General features: G+C 36.4%; 1 protein-coding gene across 1 annotated transcript in view; it reads right to left on the reverse strand.

Moving 5' to 3' along the window:
• SYNDIG1 (synapse differentiation inducing 1) overlaps window positions 1-15,455 on the reverse strand; it is a 159,479-nt gene extending 144,024 nt beyond the window's left edge. Inside the window, exon 1 of the mRNA XM_011378010.1 lies at window positions 14,887-15,455. Within this exon, the coding sequence (XP_011376312.1) occupies window positions 14,887-15,366 (480 nt within the window). The 5' untranslated portion in view covers window positions 15,367-15,455. The remainder of the gene's footprint in view (window positions 1-14,886) is intronic.
• Window positions 15,456-18,406: the final 2,951 nt, after the last annotated feature.

The raw sequence follows: 18,406 nt of genomic DNA on the forward strand, positions 1-18,406 counted from the left end.
AGCTAAAATTCAACAAAGAATTCCCTGCTGAACACACAAGCACTTCTGAAAGATCTGAGCATCGAAATACCTGAAGGTCAGCAAACCAGGGTGAAAGTGAGAGGAGGGAAAGGAGAAAAGTGGAGAAGGGCGCTGCAGATGCAGCCCAAAGCTCACTGAGGATTGCAGGAGAGCAGAGGAACCTGGCTACAAGTGCACTCTCTGTAGTCCAGCACATTCCTGCCTGAATGATAAGCACATATCAAGGCTGAACCCAGTGATCTATCAGAGCAGAGATCGAATACAGAAGTGTGACAGCTGTGTTCTAGCAGCCATCATTGTCAGGCAGAAAACAAAGCCATGGAGCCTGGTTGCCTACCTCCACCCTCCCAGAGCTTGCCTTCTCATACCCTCTGAGAACTAGCAGTGAGCCCTAGACAAAATGGTAGCAGTGAGTGTTGGATTACAAAGCAGAACATCTATAGCCCTGATAACTGCAGAGACAGCTCCCGAGCAGCACATGCACACTGTGCCTAATCCTAATGACAGGGGTGGAGATACAGAGATGAGGCAGCCAAGGTCTGGCAGTCACCATTATTGGGAGTAGAACAAAGTCACAAACACACCAGTGGCCTCTTCCAGCCAACCCCACCCCCACCCATTGAGGCTGATCTCACTGGGGGCACCTGGGACATCTCAGGCAGCATAACTCTGTATCTGGCTGCTGAGGCAGCATTGGAAATTCATGGTTTCACCCACTATATTCTCCCATGGTGGTGGTGTCCTGAGACTGAGGTCACCTGGTCACAGAAGAGACACCCATCTCTCCAAGGAATACAAGGCATTTTGTACCACCTAGCAGAAATCCAAGATGCTGGAGCACTGCAAGGGAAAATAAAACACTTGCACTTCAGCATCATCTACTGGAAAACAAAAGAAAAACCTCTGTTTATCGACCCGCTAAAGAGGTAACACTCTTAATTTTTTTAAAAAAATAGTTTATTCCCATAAATGCCTAGGCAGAAAAATAATCCATTAAATACCATTAACAAGGTAACAAGGCAGCTCAGAAAGAAAATAAAAAAATCTCCAGAAAATAAACTTAAAAACATGAAAGTGTGTGTTTTAAATGATAGAGAATCCAGATTGCAGTTTTGAAAAAACTCAATGATATGCAAGAAAACTCAGTTTAATAAACTCAGAAATAAAATCAACAAAAGGCATGCTTTAGCAAAGAAATTGAAACTAAAAAAGAAACAAATATAAATTTTTGGAGCTGAAGAACTCAATGAAGGAGATGAAGAATGAAATAGTGAGCCTAAGAAATAGAGCTGACCAGATGGAGGAAAGAATTAGTGATATTGAAGATAGAAATCTGAAAAAGATGCAGATGAAAAAAGAGAGAAACTTGAGAGTAGAGAAAAAATGAAAGAACTCTATAAAAACTATATGACTCCATCAAAGGAGTAATGTAAGAATATAAGAAGGAGAAGAGAGAGAGGAGGGAACAGAGAGCCTATTCAAACAAATAGTCAATGAGAACTTCCCAAACTGATGGAAAGAACTGGATTTCTGCATCCAAGAAGCAAATAGAATATCTAATTATTTCAATCCAAAAAAGCCTTCTCCAAGGCACATTATATCTAAAACTATCAAAAATTAATGATAAAGAACTCTCAAGGCAGCTAAGGAAAAGAAGATGATAACCTATAAAGGAAGTTCCATTAGACTATCATAGGATATTTCAACAGAAACTCTATAAGCTGGGAGGGAGTAGAGTCAAATATTCAAACTATTGAGAGAGAAAAATTACAAGCCATAATTAATATATCTAGCAAAGTTGTTCTTTAGATATGAAGGAGAAATAAAGACCTTTCCAGACATACAGAAGTTGAAGAAATTTCCTGTGCATTACAGGAAATACTAAAGGGGGTTTTTCTATCTGAAACAAAAATGAAAAAGTATATAAAACTACGAGTAACATGATTAACAGACAACAAAGCAAGAAATTGCTTTGCAGGAAATTACAACCTTTATTCAGAATAAGGTACTATACACTTAAATATAACATAAGTGTTGAAGGAGATAAAACATTAAAAAAAGAGAGAAGACTATGGTCAGAAATGAACTCACAGAATAAATAGGAATAATTTGTGACAACAAAACATAAAAGGGAGGTAAAGTTCTGAATTTGCAAAAGGGAATGGAGATAAGATGCATGCTGAAGAAAAAAGACTACTTTATACATAAGAATTCTTTTATATAAACTTAATAGTAACCACACACACAAATGTAGAACTGAAATAAATAACATAAAAAAAAGGAAACGAGGAAAAAAACATAGAATACCACCAAACAAAAATAACAGACAGAAACACAAGGGAAAAGAAACAATAGAAACACCAGGCTACCAGGAAATAAAAAGATAATATCACTATAGGAAGTCCTCATATATCAGTAATCCCTCTAAATATAAATGGATCAAGTGCACTAATAAAAAGGTACAGAGTAGCAGGTTGGATTGAAAAACAAAACTAAACCATATGCTGACTTTAAGAAATACATTTCATCTGCAAAGAAAAATATTAGCTCAAAGAGAAAGGATGAAATATGATACTACAAGCCAACAGCATCAAGAGAAAAGTGGATGTAGCCATACTTATATCTGATGTAATAGACTTCAGGATAAAAAAAGTAACAAGAGACAAAGATGGACATTTCATAATGATAAAGGGAACAATACATCAAGAAGACATAACACTTATCAATGCATATGCTGCAAATCAGGGCATGTCAAAATGTATAAAGCAACTACTAACAGAAATAAAGGGAGAACCTGACAAAAACATAGTTATAGAAGGGGACTTAAATATCACATTGGCAACTATAAATAGATCATCCAAATAGAAAATAAGAAAATATCAACCTTAAACGACACATTAGACCAAATGAACATAACTGACATTTCAACAGCCTTTCACCCTAAAACATCAGATTATACATTCTTCTCTAGTGCACATAAAAGGATAGACCTTATGTTGGGACACAAAACTAGGCTCAACAAATTTAAAAAGATTGAAATCATATCAAGTATATTCTTTAGCTACAGTGCTAAATCAACTGCAGAAAAGAAGCAGGAAAAATCACAAATATGTGGAGATTAAACAACATGCTACTAAAGAACAACTAGGTCAAAGAAAAAATAAAAGGAGAGATCAAAAGAAACAGGAAAAAATGAGAATGAAAATACAACATATCAAAACTTTTGGGATACAGCAAGTGGTAATAAGAGGTAAGTTTATATCATTACAGGCCTATCTCAAGAAACAAGAAAAATCCTAAATAAACAACCTAACATTACATCTTAAAGAACAAGGAAAAGAAGAAAAAATGAAGCCCAAAGTCAGCAGAAGGAAGGAAATAATAAAAATTAGAGGAGAATCAAATGAAATAGAGAACAAGACAATAGAAAGAATTAGTGCAACGAAGAGCTGGTTCTTTGAAAGTATCAGTTAAATTGACAAGCCCCTGGCTAGACTCACTAAGGAAAAAAGATAAAAGACACACATAAACAAAATCAAAAATGAAAGAGGAGAAGTTACGATGTATACCACAGAAATACAAAGTATTATACGATCATACTGTGAAAGATTTTATGTCATGAAATTCAATAACCTAGAATAAATGAACAAATTCTTAGAAATATATAACTTTCTTAGACTGAATCATGAAGAACTGAAAAATCTAAATAGATAGATCAATAATAAGGAAATTGAAACCATCATCAAAAACCTCCCAAAAAGTGAATTCTACCAAACATTCAAAGATAATTTAATAACTGTCCTTTTTAAACTCTTCAAAAAATTGAAGAAGAGGTGATAACTTCCTAACTCATTTTATGAGGCCAACATTACCCTGATGCCAACATCTGGTAAGAATAACACAATATAAGAAAACTACAGAACAATATCTCTGATGAATACAGATTCAAAAATCCTAAGCAAAATACTAGCAAATAGAATACAATAGTACATTCAAAATATTATGCATCATGATCAAGTAGGTTTTTTTCCCCCAGAGGAGCAAGAATGGTTCAACATATTCAAATTGATTAATGTGATACACCATGTAAACAAAATAAAAGGTAAATATCATATGATCCTATTAATAATGTAGGAAAAGCCTTTGACGAGATACAACATTCATTTTTGATCAAAACACTGGAAAACATTTATCTGTAAAGATATATGCACCTCTATGTTCATTGCAACATTATTCTCAGTGGCCAAAAAAAAACTAAAGTATCTTTTGATAGATGATTGGATAAAGGAGATGTGGTACATATATACAATGGAATATTACTCAGCCATAGGAAAAGATGAAATATAGTAATTTGTGACAACCTGAATGGATCTTGGGATTATCATGTTAAGTAAAATAAGTCAGAAAAAGCTAAGAATCACATAATTTCACTCATATGTGGGAGATAAAACTGAAAACAGCAAATGAACAAGACAAACAAACAAATGTCATAGACGCAGACAAGTTTAGTGATTACCAGAGGAAAGGAAGAGGAAGGAAAGTGGATAAATGTAAACAGGGTCAAATACATGGTGATAGAAAGAAATTTGACTTGAGTTGTGAACACACAATGCAATATACAATGATGTAACATAGAATCGTACACTTGAAACCTATATAATTTTATTAAGCAATGTCACCCCAATAAATTTAATTTTAAAAAGTAAAGAAAAATAAACAAATGAAACTACATCACACTAAAGAGTTTTTGCACAGCAAAGGAAACCATCAGCAAAATGAGAAGACAACCTACTGAATGGAAGAAGATATATAATTCATCAATTATACATCTGATAAGGGGTTAATATCCAAAATATTAACTTGTACAAAGAACTTGTACAACTTAACACCAAAACAAACAGTCAATTAAAAAATTGAGCAGAGGGCATGAATAGACATACAGATGTCCCAAGAAGGACATACAGATGTCCCAAAATGGCAGGCATAAATCTAATCATATAAAATTACATTTTATGCAACTAGACTAAACACTCCAATTAAAAGACAGAAATTGTAAGACAATAAAAAAATGAGATCCAACTATGTGTTTTCTATGGGACACACTTAAAATTCTGAGACAAAAATAAATTTTAAGCCAAAAGATGGAAAAACATATATGAGGCAAACAGTGATGATAAGAAAGCTGGAGTAGGTATATTAATGTCACGCAAAATAGGTCCCCAAACAAGAAATATTATTAAACACAGAGATATTTTATAATGATAAAATGGTCAAATATTTAGTAAAACATAATTTAAATATACGTGCACCTACTAATGGAGTCCCAAAATACATGAGGCAAAATGACAAAATTGAGGGGACAACCAGGCATATAAACAGCAAGGATAGAAGACTTGAACATCATGATCAACCAACCTGACCTAATAAACATTTATAGAACACTTCATACAATGACAAAATACATGTTCTTTCACAAGTGCACATGGGACATTTCCTGGAACACATATGTTAGACTGGATATCAAATCTTAATAAATTTTTAAAAAATCATACCAACTCTGATCTTTAACCACATGAAATTATATTAGTAGTAAATGATAGAAAATTGTGGAAAATCCCTCAATATTTGGAAATTAAAAAACACTTTTTATAAATAAGTAAAATAAAAAATCACAGTGATTATTAAAAAATATTTTAAATAAAAAGAAAAAAAACACATCAAATTTAGAGGATGTAGTTAAAATAGTGGTTGAGAAAAAGTTATAGCTTTAACCATATATATTATGAAGAAAAAAATCCCAAATCGATAACTAAGCTCCCACCTAAAGAAACTAGATAAAGAGCACATTTAACCCAAAAGAGAAAGAGGGAAGATTATCATAAATATATGAGTGTAAATCAATGAAGTGGAAAATCAAAAAGCAAGAGAAAAATCAATGGAACCAGAAGTCGGCTGTTTGAAAAGATCAACAAAATTTATAAACCTCTGGCTAGACTGACAAAGGAAGAAACAGAAAACCTCCAATTTTTAAAATAAGATTTGAAAGAGAAGACGTTACCAACCATGTAGAATGTTAAAAGATTTAAATAGAATATTATGACAATTTTATGTCAACAAATTAGATAACTTTGATAAAATGGACAAATGCCTAGAATGGCACAAATTACTAAAATGAAGTTAAGAAGAAAGGATAATTGAAGGATTTCCTTTAAATCTGCAGACTTAAAACAATAAAGAAATTGGATCAAATCAGTAATAAAACATTGACCTAGAAAGAAGAGCCCAGGCCTAGATGGCTTCACTGAAAATATTAAATGTATAAAAATACTTCTAGAAAATATTAAAAAATAATACTTATAAAGGCTGTGTGTAGGGCCAGTTAGCTGCTAGAGTAATAGGGGGGATTACTTCATAAATTAGATAAATGTCTAACCATTATACTGTATTCCTGAAACTAATGTAAAAATAAGTAAGTAAGTAAGTAAGTAAGTAAGTAAGTAAGTAAGTAAGTAAGTAAGTAAGTAAATAAATAAAACCAATACTTTACAGAATATTTGAGAAAATAGAGGAGGGAGCACTTCCTAACCCATTTTATGTGGCCAGTATTACATTCATACCAAAGTCAGAAAAAGAAAACAAGAAAACTACAGAACATTATCCTTCATGAACGTAGACATAAAAATTCTCAACAAATTATTAGCAAATTAAATCCAGTAATATTTAAAGAGGAGTATACACCATGACCAAGGGGAATTTATCCCCAAATATAAGAATGGTTTAGGATCGGCAAAACAGTTAATTTAATAGATCATATTAATAGAATAAAGGACAAAAAAAATCTCACACGTTATAATCTAAATAAACACAGAAAAAAGCATTTTACAAACTTAAACACCAATTTTTATTTTAAAAACTGTTTAACAAAGTTCTGATAAAAGGGAACTTCCTACACTCGATTAAGAACATCACATTATCCTTTATCATGAAAGTCTGAATGCTTCCCTCTCTGAGACCAGAAGAAAGGCAAAAATATTCATTCTCACCACTTTGTGTTTGAGGTCCTAGCCAGTGCAATGAGGCAAACAAACAAAACAAAACCCCAAATCCTCACTTCCAAAAACAATCTCCCTCAAATTTCTGAAGGGATACTAAAAATAATTTTCAAAAAGTTGCCTATTATTATTTGCATTATTTCTTTTTCCTCTGGGTCAATTGTTATATTTTTGGTGGTAGTGTTCTGTCTCATTCATGCTTTGGGTTTTTTCAAATGTCTATTGAGTCTTCCCTACTTTGTTCATATTTATGAATGAGGCATATGTGAGTGCTACATTGAAGTTATGAAATTCTATCTCTTCCAACATGTTCCAAGTTTTAAAAGAGAAAGTAGACTCAAAGACCTTAGACAGCCCTAGCAGAGGGTTCACAGAATTGAAGAAGTGTCCCGTGACTGCCCAGCTCTGTCTCCTTATGCTTTATTTGAATAGCAATTCATTCTAGCATGAAAATTTTTTCTAATATAGAAAGAACAGCATCACTATTAGAAAATCAGAGTCTAAAATCAGCATGTCTCAGATCAAAGAGCTGCCTGAGCAAAGCACACTGTGATACCTTGGACATCTGCCAAGCTTCACGTGAAAGGTAGGACAGAAATAGTAGCTGATGCCGGTGTTAATGTGAGGATCAGATAGCAAAATGTGCATGAAGAGCCTGGCACAGAGTATATGTTCCATAAATATGTGTTTTCTTTCCCCTTTCTTCCTTTGCTGAAGAAAAATCTCAACCCTTTGAGCACTGTTTCTAAGTGATGATTTCCATGTGCTCTAGGATCCAAAAGGTTTTGTATTGTCATATGAATGAGTAATAATCAGCCTTTTAACACCTGATAAGCCTCGCTAACAGCAAGAGGGCTGTTAGGCTTTTCTATCCTTGAACTTCACCCACTTCATTTCATAACTTTAAACTCAAATTTCATATTTTGCAGAGCTACTTTATTACTTGTGCCTGCAGTATTTCTGAGTTTATTCGTGTAGAAAGAAGTGATTTTTTACTATTGGTGTTCCTGTAGACTGAGGTTTTAGCTGCCAGTTAGGAACTTAATGACACTGGTGAAAAACCAGAGAGGAAGCCCTAGAGCTTTGGGGTACCAGGCCCAATTTTTCACATAGCCAGAGTGTCCTGAGGGCACCCTGAAGGGAGGTCCCCTAGTCATACTGAGTACAGGCATACTGAGTGATGAGCAGCCATCTCTGCATTCCTGCTAATCCCTCAGAGAGCCTCTGTGATCTCCTCTATCTGATATGAACCACAACTGATCCTTCACTGTGACTAGCAGCTCACTCTCTTAGTGTAGGGCATGGAAAATCATAATTTTTGAGGGCTTTCCATAAAGATTCTTGAAATTAGCAAAAGAACCCAATCACGTTAATACCACAGCCTCAAAGGCAAACTGAAAGCTCTATACGCTCTAGCAAAAATGTGTATCAGGTGAGCAAACCTCTCTGGATTAGAGAAGTCTCCATTATAAATGCTAGAGATGAACCTCTCCAGGTAGAGTGATAAGGGGACAAATAAGAGGCAGGTCTCCCGGTAAACAAGAACTCCAGAGACAAAGGCCTCTGCTCTTAACCAAGGCAATGGCTTTCTGAGGACTGTAGTTTTCTGCAGACCAAGTGAGCCGGTAGAACTCCCAAAGAAGTTAAAATTGGTTTGACTTTCTTTTTTTTTTTTTTTTTCTGAAGTAGGACTGCCTTCTGAGAAGAGCTCCAGATCAATATGTGCTGTGTTTTTTGTTTCCATAATAATATAATCATGACTGTTGTTACTCTGTTAAATAAAATGGTCTTTAAAAAATTATGCCAAATAGTCCAAAATTTTTGCTCTGTGATAGAATGATACAATACTGGCACCCAATTTGTTGGCACTTTCCAATACTATTACCCTAAATAGTCCCTTCTACACTGACTTTGGGCTTGGCCATGTAACTTGATTTAGTTAATAAGCAATAATTTGTGTAACACAAGCGAAGACTTGAAAAGTCCTGCACACTGGGATTCACTCCCTTTTGCTGTTCTTGGAATCCCTACCATGGCTTCCATGTGATAAGATGACTGCTAGATGATGAGTCACATGTGGTCTAGTCACTTCTGTCACCCCAGGCAATGATCAGACAACATTTGAAAGAAGGGCTGTCTAGTAGAGCAACAGCTAACACAGACCAATTAGGAAACCCAGATTAGACCAGCAGAGCAACAACTATTCAGCTGAGACTCACTCAAATGTTTAACTTGAGAATCTTGAGTTAAATACATAGTAGATTTTTAAACCATTAAGCTTTGGAGTGATTTGTTATGCAGCAAGTGATGACTGATACATGTCTCTTTATTATTTCATGGAATAGGAAAAAGAATAAATTTTAGAACAGTTACTGCATGTATGATGGCACTTCTAACCAGTCATTAGTTTTTATTTTTATTTGCAGAAAAACAGAATAAAGAGTATCATAGCTATACCATAAGAATATTGCTGAAAAAATATTTTTGTTTTTATAGAATTCTTAAAGGACCAAAGCAACTACTCTAAGTGATGCCCCTGAAATCCTCTATGGATATATATATATATTTTTTCTGTTACAGTATTGCTTTATTAATACAAACTATTAATACATACAAACTATAAGGCACTAGAAAACTTAAACATCTAAGTCATAGCAAACAGGTGGCAATTCAACATCCAGAGACGACAGAATGCTTGAAGGTTCTTGATTTCTTCCTCTTACAGCCTGAGAGGAAGGAACCATTTCTTGGTCTGTGTTTGCTACCTGGATGTCAACCAGAAAGTCTTACTACGTGCCTAAGAAGCATATTTTAAACAACTTGTTCCTTTAATGGCACTGGGTGTACCATCTGTGGCTAAGATATATAAGCAAACACAATTCATCTTACTACTATAGTCAGAGGTCACTATAAAAAATATTAATATATAGTAGGTACTATTATTATGATAAAGATTCCAGTTGCTGTATCATTAAAGGTAGATAGGTTAACAGACCTCACCTCTCCACAAGTCTGTACTACCTGTCAGAGTTTTGGACCAACAATTTAAAAATGCCTGTTACTCCAGCTACTCATCTCCTAGCATTAATTTAAAAGATGATCAGTTAAAAATGCCTGTTACTCCAGCTACTCATCTCCTAGCATTAATTTAAAAGATGATCAGTCATCACTTGAGTTCTTTTTGAATCTTTGTGGAGTTCCACAAACCTTGTCACCTGGCTGAAGTCATTCCATGAAAGATGTTGCAACAAAATGAATTCAGTAACTGATTGCCAAAAATGTGAATTAAGCCATATTATGTAAAAAAAAAATAAATTTAAATATTGGTTGTATTTATTTGCAATCTTGATCAGAAGCCCATGCAAGTCTTAAGAAAAGTGAAATAAAATTCTTTTGAATTTAGTTCATTATGAAGCTACGTGATGGAAGTTAATTGAGAACTAATAAAATATGCTGATCATCTTCTCATCTGACCTTGGCATAACGTACTTATTCAAGGAAATGGGTATAAAGTATATGAATATAATGAGAGGGAAGGGAGGAATGAAGCCCACATAAGTGACAAAGGAATGATGGAGACATTCAAAAATTTGTTTTAATCTATAACTATTCCAAACATCTCACTGCTGGTAGGTATTATATATTGGGTTTGATTTTTCGAAAACTCATAAAAAAGCTAAAAATCCTCAGCTGGCTAACTTGGCCACTTGGGGGATTGGAAAGATCTCTGCACAAGAGAAGCCTGACTCCTTCCTTTCTATCATCTCCAAACAATAGCAAATTTTACTTTTTAAGTATTTATTCATTTTTAATGCTGTCCTGATTCTCTCTTTCACCATCCCTTAAAATAGGCCCCATAGGCTCTGGGCATTGGGTTTGGTCCTAGCCCCATATCCCCTTCACTCTCATCTCCATCTCCCCTACACTCTTGACCCACTCTGCAGCCAGGACAGCTTCTGAATATACAGATCTGACTATGGCACTCATGCCTGAAAACCTTCCATGGTTCCCCACACCCAGTCTCTGTTTGAGGGCTGGTAAGGTCCTTGGTAACAGAACCTTACTTTTTTTTGATCTTGTCTCCAAGACCTCACAATAATCTATAGGTCCTAGCAATTTTTACCAGTTACTGTTCCCTGCAGATCCAGGTTGGGTGCCTCCGTGCTTTATCTCCTCACTATGTTCCATTGTACTAGAATTCTCCTACCACCTCCTTCTTGCATGACAGTGTGGTTCTCCTCTTCAAGATGCAGTGCAGATCCTTATCCCCACCTTTAGATGTTCTCAGAGTAGACTGAGTAGTCTTTCCTCATAACTCTTGTGTTATACTGAAATCGCATTTTTATGTATTTGCTTCCCAAACTTCATGCAGATAAGCAGCATTTATACTTTGCTTTCAGCAAAAATATTAGACCTTGGAAAATAGTAGACACTTAGAGGCTTTTTGAATGGAAGCCAAAGCACTCTCCCAACTTTCTCAAAACTCTAGAATGGCCAGAGCTCACACTCTCTATTCTCTTTAACAGATATCATCAGACAGCCTCTCTCATGCCAACAACTTCTCTCCATTCTTTGTCAGTTGAATTTTGACTCCATTCATAGGAATTGCTACATCACTCCACACCCCACCCCCATTTCTAAAATTCTCTTCTAACTCTCTTCAGCTGCTTTTGGTTTTCACTGTTACTTGGTTTTCCTGACGTTTCTGGTGCCTTGACCCATCAATTCTTCATGATTTCACTGGCCTTCTACCCAATCTGGGGCCTTGGGGGTGTGGGTCTGATTCTACTCCAAACCTCTGCTTTCTTGCTTTCTCCAGCCTCCCCATCTTGCAGGTAGGAAGCTCAGAGTTTGCTTTGCTAAAAGCCTCACCTGCTGAACAATAGTTACATGTTGGAGCCTTGGGCATGAACAAATTTTCACGCAGACCCCCACTGCAGCTTGGCAGTTTCTTCAACAGTCTCTTCTAGAATGGTCACTTCTTCTACATCACTGCTCTGAGTGTCTCCAATCTCCTTATGGCCCCAAGCCTCTTTGGGATCCCTGGACCCTCAGCCAATATGGGCCTCTCATTTCCTTCCTCTTCAACCCAGAGCGTTTTTTTAAAATAAATTTATTTATCTAAATTAGTTTTAAGTATACAGTACATTGGTTAGACGTATACATTGTTCATAAAATGATTCCCTCAATTGCTTCCTCCCTCCCCTGGTCCTCCACCTAGCCATCGTATTATTCCTAACTGCATTCCCTGTGCTGAGGCTGAGCTCCCTATCCTCATGCCCAACTATCAACTACTAATTTGTACTTCTTTAATCTTTCACCCCATTCTCCTAGTCCCCCAAGCCCCCTCCCCTCTAACTATCACCAAATTGTCCACTATATTTGTGAGTCTGTTTTTGATTAGTTTGTTTCTTTTTTGTTCCTTAGATTCCACATGTAAGTGAAATCATATGGTATTTATCTTTATCTGTCTGACTTATTTCACTCAGCATAATAACCTCTAGATCCATCCATGTCATTGCAAATGGTAGGATTTCATTTTTTTAATGGCTGAGTAATATTCCATTGTATATATGAAGCATAATTTCTTTATCCAATCATCTGTTGATGGGCATTTAGGTTGCTTCCATATCTTGGCTATTGTAAATTGTGCTGTCATGAATATTAGAGTACATAGATCTTTACAAATTATTGTTTTGGTTTTCTTTGGATAAATATCCAGAAGTACAATTGCTCGGTCAAAAGGTATATCCATTTTTAATTTTTTGAGAAACCTCCATACTGTTTTCCATAGCGGCCGTACCAATTTGCAATCCCACCAACAATGTATGAGGGTACCCTTTTCTCTACATCCTTGCCATCACTTGCCGTTTTTTGATTTATTGATGATAGCCATGCTGACAGGTGTGAGGTGATATCTCATTGTGGTTTTAACTTGCATTTCTATGATGATTAGTGACCTTGAGCATCTTTTCATATGTCTGTTAGCCAACTGTATTTCCTCTTTGGAGAAGTATCTGTTCAGGTCTTCTGCCCATTTTTTAATAGGATTGTTTCTTTTTTTGTATAATTTCTATATAAATTTTGGATATTAACCCCTTATCAGATGTATAATTAGTGAATATCTGCTCCCAAACAGTCGGTTGTCTTTTTGTTTTGTTGATGGTTTCCTTTGGCTATTCTTGAGAAAGAAGAACAAAATTGGAGGTATCACACGACCTGATATCGAACTATACTACAAGGCTACAGTAATAAAAACAGCGTGGTACTGGCATAAAAACAGATACATTGATCAATGGAACAAAATAGAGAGCCCAGAAACAAATTCATGTCTATACGCTCACTTAATATATTACAAAGGAGGTAAGAATATACAATGGAATAAGACTGTCTCTTAAATAAATGATGTTGGGAAAATTGGACAGATACAAGGAAAAAAAAAAGATGGACCATCTTCTTACATCGTATACAAGAATAGACTCAAAATGGGTTAAGACTTAAATGTAAGACCTGAAACCACAAAACTTTTAGAAGAAAACATAGGCAGTAAACTCTCTGATATTACTAACAGGAATTTCTTTTCAGATATATCTCCTTGGGCAAGAGAAACAAAAGAAAAAATAAACAAATGGGACTACATCAAACTAAAAAGTTTTTGTACAATCCAGAGCATTTTAGTTCATTAACCTTCTTTCTACCCTTCCGTTCTCTCTCAGACAAGAAGTATGCTGACTTCTCACCAAAGGCCAGAACTTCTGCACATATGCTTGGATGAATGTCTTTGTCTGCCTTAGACAGCTCCCCAGCACTGATCCTTCATCCTTTGCACTTAACATTTCCCTTTAACCTGCAAAATATTTTTACCTACCTTAGCCAAATACAGACTTCATTCCCTTTGACCACACACTTCCTCCTGAAGGTCTTTCTTCTCCAAACTGACTGAAAATCTGGACCTTCTCTTTCTGCCACTCACATCCTGGAGGAATACCTTCTACTCTCACAGAAGTGAAATTACTTCCTCAAGCTTGGGTATCCACCTTCTAGTTGAGAAACATGTGGCTTTTGTTTAAATCTGTGCAGCTCACTCTTGCCCTTCCATGTGGGGAGGCTGCATGGAAGGGGAAGGGATGAGTTGTATAACCAGAGGTTGCTGTGCCATGCTATACTGTGTCCAATATGCACATTTCTGAGAATGTAGTCCAAACACCCTTTTTGCCCTCCAGTCTACTGAAGAAGTGACTCCTGGAATAATTCAACTCATCTTCTCTTTAGGCTATTAATTTCTACTATTTCTTCCAACATGTTTTAGCTATATCAGTGATCCCTTAGTAGAAACTTTGGAATGCCAAATTAAGGAAACCACACATATGTTGCAGCAAAAATACTTCCCAAATTGTCTCACACATACTCTTTTAGTCTTCTGTGGTCCTAAGACCACATATCCCTCTCTCACCTTGCTCGCTTTTGCCAATGACCCCTCTCTCCTGTGGTTTGGATGTTGTTGGATATCCCCAAGTGACCTACCAGTGCTGACAATCTTTAAATCCACTTGTGGCCCTACCTTAAGAGCTATTACTTTGGGTCATTTCTGATCAGAATCCCTGCTTAAGCCCTCACTAGGTCTTGGTGATCTAGTTTCTCTTCATTCCTTTCATTTTCCACACATATTCAAGAGTTAAGGGGTACCAAGAATGTTTCAGTTTCTGCATTATCACACACTAGTTTCATTCCCTCATTTTTGCCAGTCACTCATGGGTTCTCACCAAAACCTTTGCCCCATTCTCGAAGGCCTATGACAAACACATCCTCTGACCTCCAGCTCCTGGAATTCCTCTTCCTCTTCCACATCATAGGAGAGGGTGTGGATTTTGATGTCTTCAGCTGAGAGGTCAATGAACTTCCCATCGGGGTACTCCAGGCTCTCTTTGGTGGGTGACCGGTCCTCGATGAAGGTGGTTTCGCAGCAGTCAGCAGCCACGCCATCCCCCAAGGAGTGCAGCATGCCTTCCGAGTAGAGTATGATGTTGGGACGGTAGTGGGATTCCACTGACTGCTGAAGGGTGTTGGGGTCTAGCAGTTGCTGGACTGTCTCGTTCCTGCTGCCGTCCAAGGTGGCCGATGCTGCACTGCCCACCACTCGGCAGCTCTGGTACTGGGGTGCTGGGTAAACAGACACCAGGCCATCTCTGCTCTCAGCCATGAAATTTCTGGTGTTAATTAAGCCATTCCTTGTGCCAGCATCGCTGATTTTGCTGTGCACCAGCACACTATTCTGTTCAATTATGCCATCCATGGTGCTTTCTCTCCCCAACCAGGTACAACGCTAGAAGGTTGGATTCCAGGGTCACATTTGCCTCATGGAACTCATGTCTCCTGGAGAAGATAGAAACAGAGATGAGAAAAGAATATCACACCCAAAAAAGAGCTAATCATCCAGACCCTTGTGTTGTGTACTAGTCAGCTGATAATGTCAGCTAGGAGAGTCAGATGATATTCCAGTCCTATCTATTCCATCAATTTTAGAAAGGCTCTATCAGAGCAGTAAGCCAAAGTAAACCAGAAATTGATTATTTGCATCTCTGTAAAGTCTGTTTCTAAATGGAGACTTTGCAGGAATTAGAACTACTGCAGCTCTAGAGAAACATACGATTGCCAGCAGACATCCTGAGAGTCATGAGGAAACTCAATCACATTAACATTGGAACAATCCACAGGGAAATTAAGGTTGTAAATCTGTAATAAGGGTGGAGTCTTCCCAGGTCTATGACTATTCATTCAAGCTAAAACCACACACCCAAGGGAAAAAGGGTTTAGAATGACATCCCACAAAGATTTTGAAGATAAATGAAGAGAAGGTCCATACCATTAGTACTATATATGGACAAAATCCCCCATCTGAGGAAATACTCACATGCACATTCTAGAATATTACATTCTAATATAGGTATTAGAATTAGCTTAACACTCATACGTGCCTATTGGCCTTGCAACACAGCCACAGATATCAGACTAGAAATTTCCTTGCCTCTATGGTGTTTGACTTAGAGAAACATCTACATATTTGGGATGCAGATAATAAGTCCTCTAAATTATTTCTTCCTAGATTGTATTCTTTTCTATGGTTTTAAACGTTGAAAGAAAGAAAGAAAGAAAGAAAGAAAGAAAGAAAGAAAGAAAGAAAGAAAGAGAAGAAAAAAGAAACCAAGCTTAAATTTTTTGAAGATAAAGAATGAATTTCCTCAGGTTTTTCCTTTTTGCAAGTTAATAACTATTATGAAGGAAAATATTCTCTCTTGGAGACTTTGGGTGCTCTGGCTTTCTAGGAGATTTAAGAAACTTCTTACAGTATAACTGCTTTATTCGATGGTATCTACAGGAATCTACAATTTCAGACTGATCAAAGGAGGGGAAACAGAGAAAACACATTTGTGACTAATTGGAAAATAACATTTTAATAGAGTTGACAAATGAGTCAAACTACAGTATACGTACTGAGAAATTGGTGGGTATTATTAATGTTACACTGCGTCAAAAAACACACTGGCACTAAGAAGTATTTAGTTCTGGAGGCACATTCACAATCTGAGAACTAAAACCATTAATTAAAATATTTTAACAAGATCTTGTGAACACCTGTAACACACAAGGCATATCATGTGTTTAAGCATCATCTCTGTGTTTGATCATCTTCCAAGCTAGCATAATATTCTTATTGAGATATTTCCAGTCCAAACACTCCACTTCTCTAATCTTCCTCCTTCCACAGAGAAGCTGCTGAATTGATCTCAAACTTAGGCCCCTCATCTGGTTTGTAATCTGCTGGATGCACTATCAAGACTAGAATAATCTTCCTAAAGTTTAGTTCATTCTCTCAGACTTAGCTCCTTCTACCCAGACCCGTTGTGAGTATCTTACAAAAGATATTTGGTTGCATTTGTTCAAATTTTGCCTCCTCAGTGGAGTCAAATGCTCTTGCTCAGCCAGAGTAATCTCCCCTTTTTCTGATGTGTTCATGTGCTATGAGTTCTTTTATAGCTCTGGCTGTATCTTTCTCTGCCAAAATGACAGCTACTAATGTCGACATTCCACCATCCCCCAGCCCCAGCCTCTGCCCAGGAGCTCCTTAAGACCAAAGAATCAGTGCTACCTTTCTCTTTCTAGCACTTGGTATATAGCAGGTACTCAGTGAACATTTGTTGAAATAAACAATATCAAGTATTATGGGATTAGAATAATCCCTACTTAGTGATCTCCTTGAGTTGTACAAGGCCCAAATGTGAATCTGCTATTATAGCACAGTTTAGCTCTCTTAGATGCTCTCTATAATTTGTCACCCAAAGTGCCTGCTGAGAACCAGAAGCATCATCACTACCTGGGAGTTTGTTAGAAATGCAGAATTTTGTATACCACTCACAACTACCGAATCAGAATCTATATTTTAACATGATCACAAGTGATTTTTCTGCACATTAAAGTTTAAGGGCACAATTCTATAGTTTATAGCAAAAATTTTGGCCTGTTTTACAAGTTGGCTTCATTTTAAAATCGATTATTTACTATGTTTTAAAAATATTCAAATGAATATATCAATTTAAATTCTTAAAGAACATTTTCTTCTTGTAATAAATTTTTCCAATTTTGAAAATTATGTGTTTTGATTACATCTGAATGAAAAAGACTGATATTACCAGAGTTTTATTTTTGTCACTGCAGCATCTTTTAATATTTCTTTTAATATAGACTGGCTTGTCATCTATAGTCCTTAACTTCATAATTCCTTTTGATTCATTTCCTTTGTGTTTACTTCCATGCACTCCTACCTGATAATAGCCTTCTTCCATGCCTGAGTTCAGCAGCTCAGAGATAAAATGGAGAGAGTGACTCAGCACCGCTACTGGCTGGGGTAATCCATCAGTCTCCTCACCATTGCTTTCTGGAACCTTGCCCAGTGACTGTGCTGTCCTTCTAAGGTTCTTTACAACAGATATATAATTATGCAATATTATCAGTTATATTATATAACAAATAATACTTTGTTTATTCTGTATTTTTCCCTTCAGTCTATGATATTCAAAACCAGTGACTACGAAGAGAAAAACCTTTCATTTGATTGTTTATTTCTGCTTGAACATCTTCTGCTCTGCCTAGGATGATGTTGCCTTTTGTTGACAAACTCTTTCTAGGCTGCACCAATAGCTAAGCTCCCAATTTCATCTTCTGGGTGTGGTCTTTGAGTCTGTATAAGTCTGAGAATAGGAAGCTGTTTGAAGTGCATCGCTGGCCATTCATGCTTTACCTGCAGCTTTACCACTGCTGGCTGTTGCGGCGGGGGG

Source organism: Pteropus vampyrus, unplaced genomic scaffold, assembly GCF_000151845.1.
Source record: "Pteropus vampyrus isolate Shadow unplaced genomic scaffold, Pvam_2.0 Scaffold327, whole genome shotgun sequence".
NCBI lineage: Eukaryota > Metazoa > Chordata > Mammalia > Chiroptera > Pteropodidae > Pteropus > Pteropus vampyrus.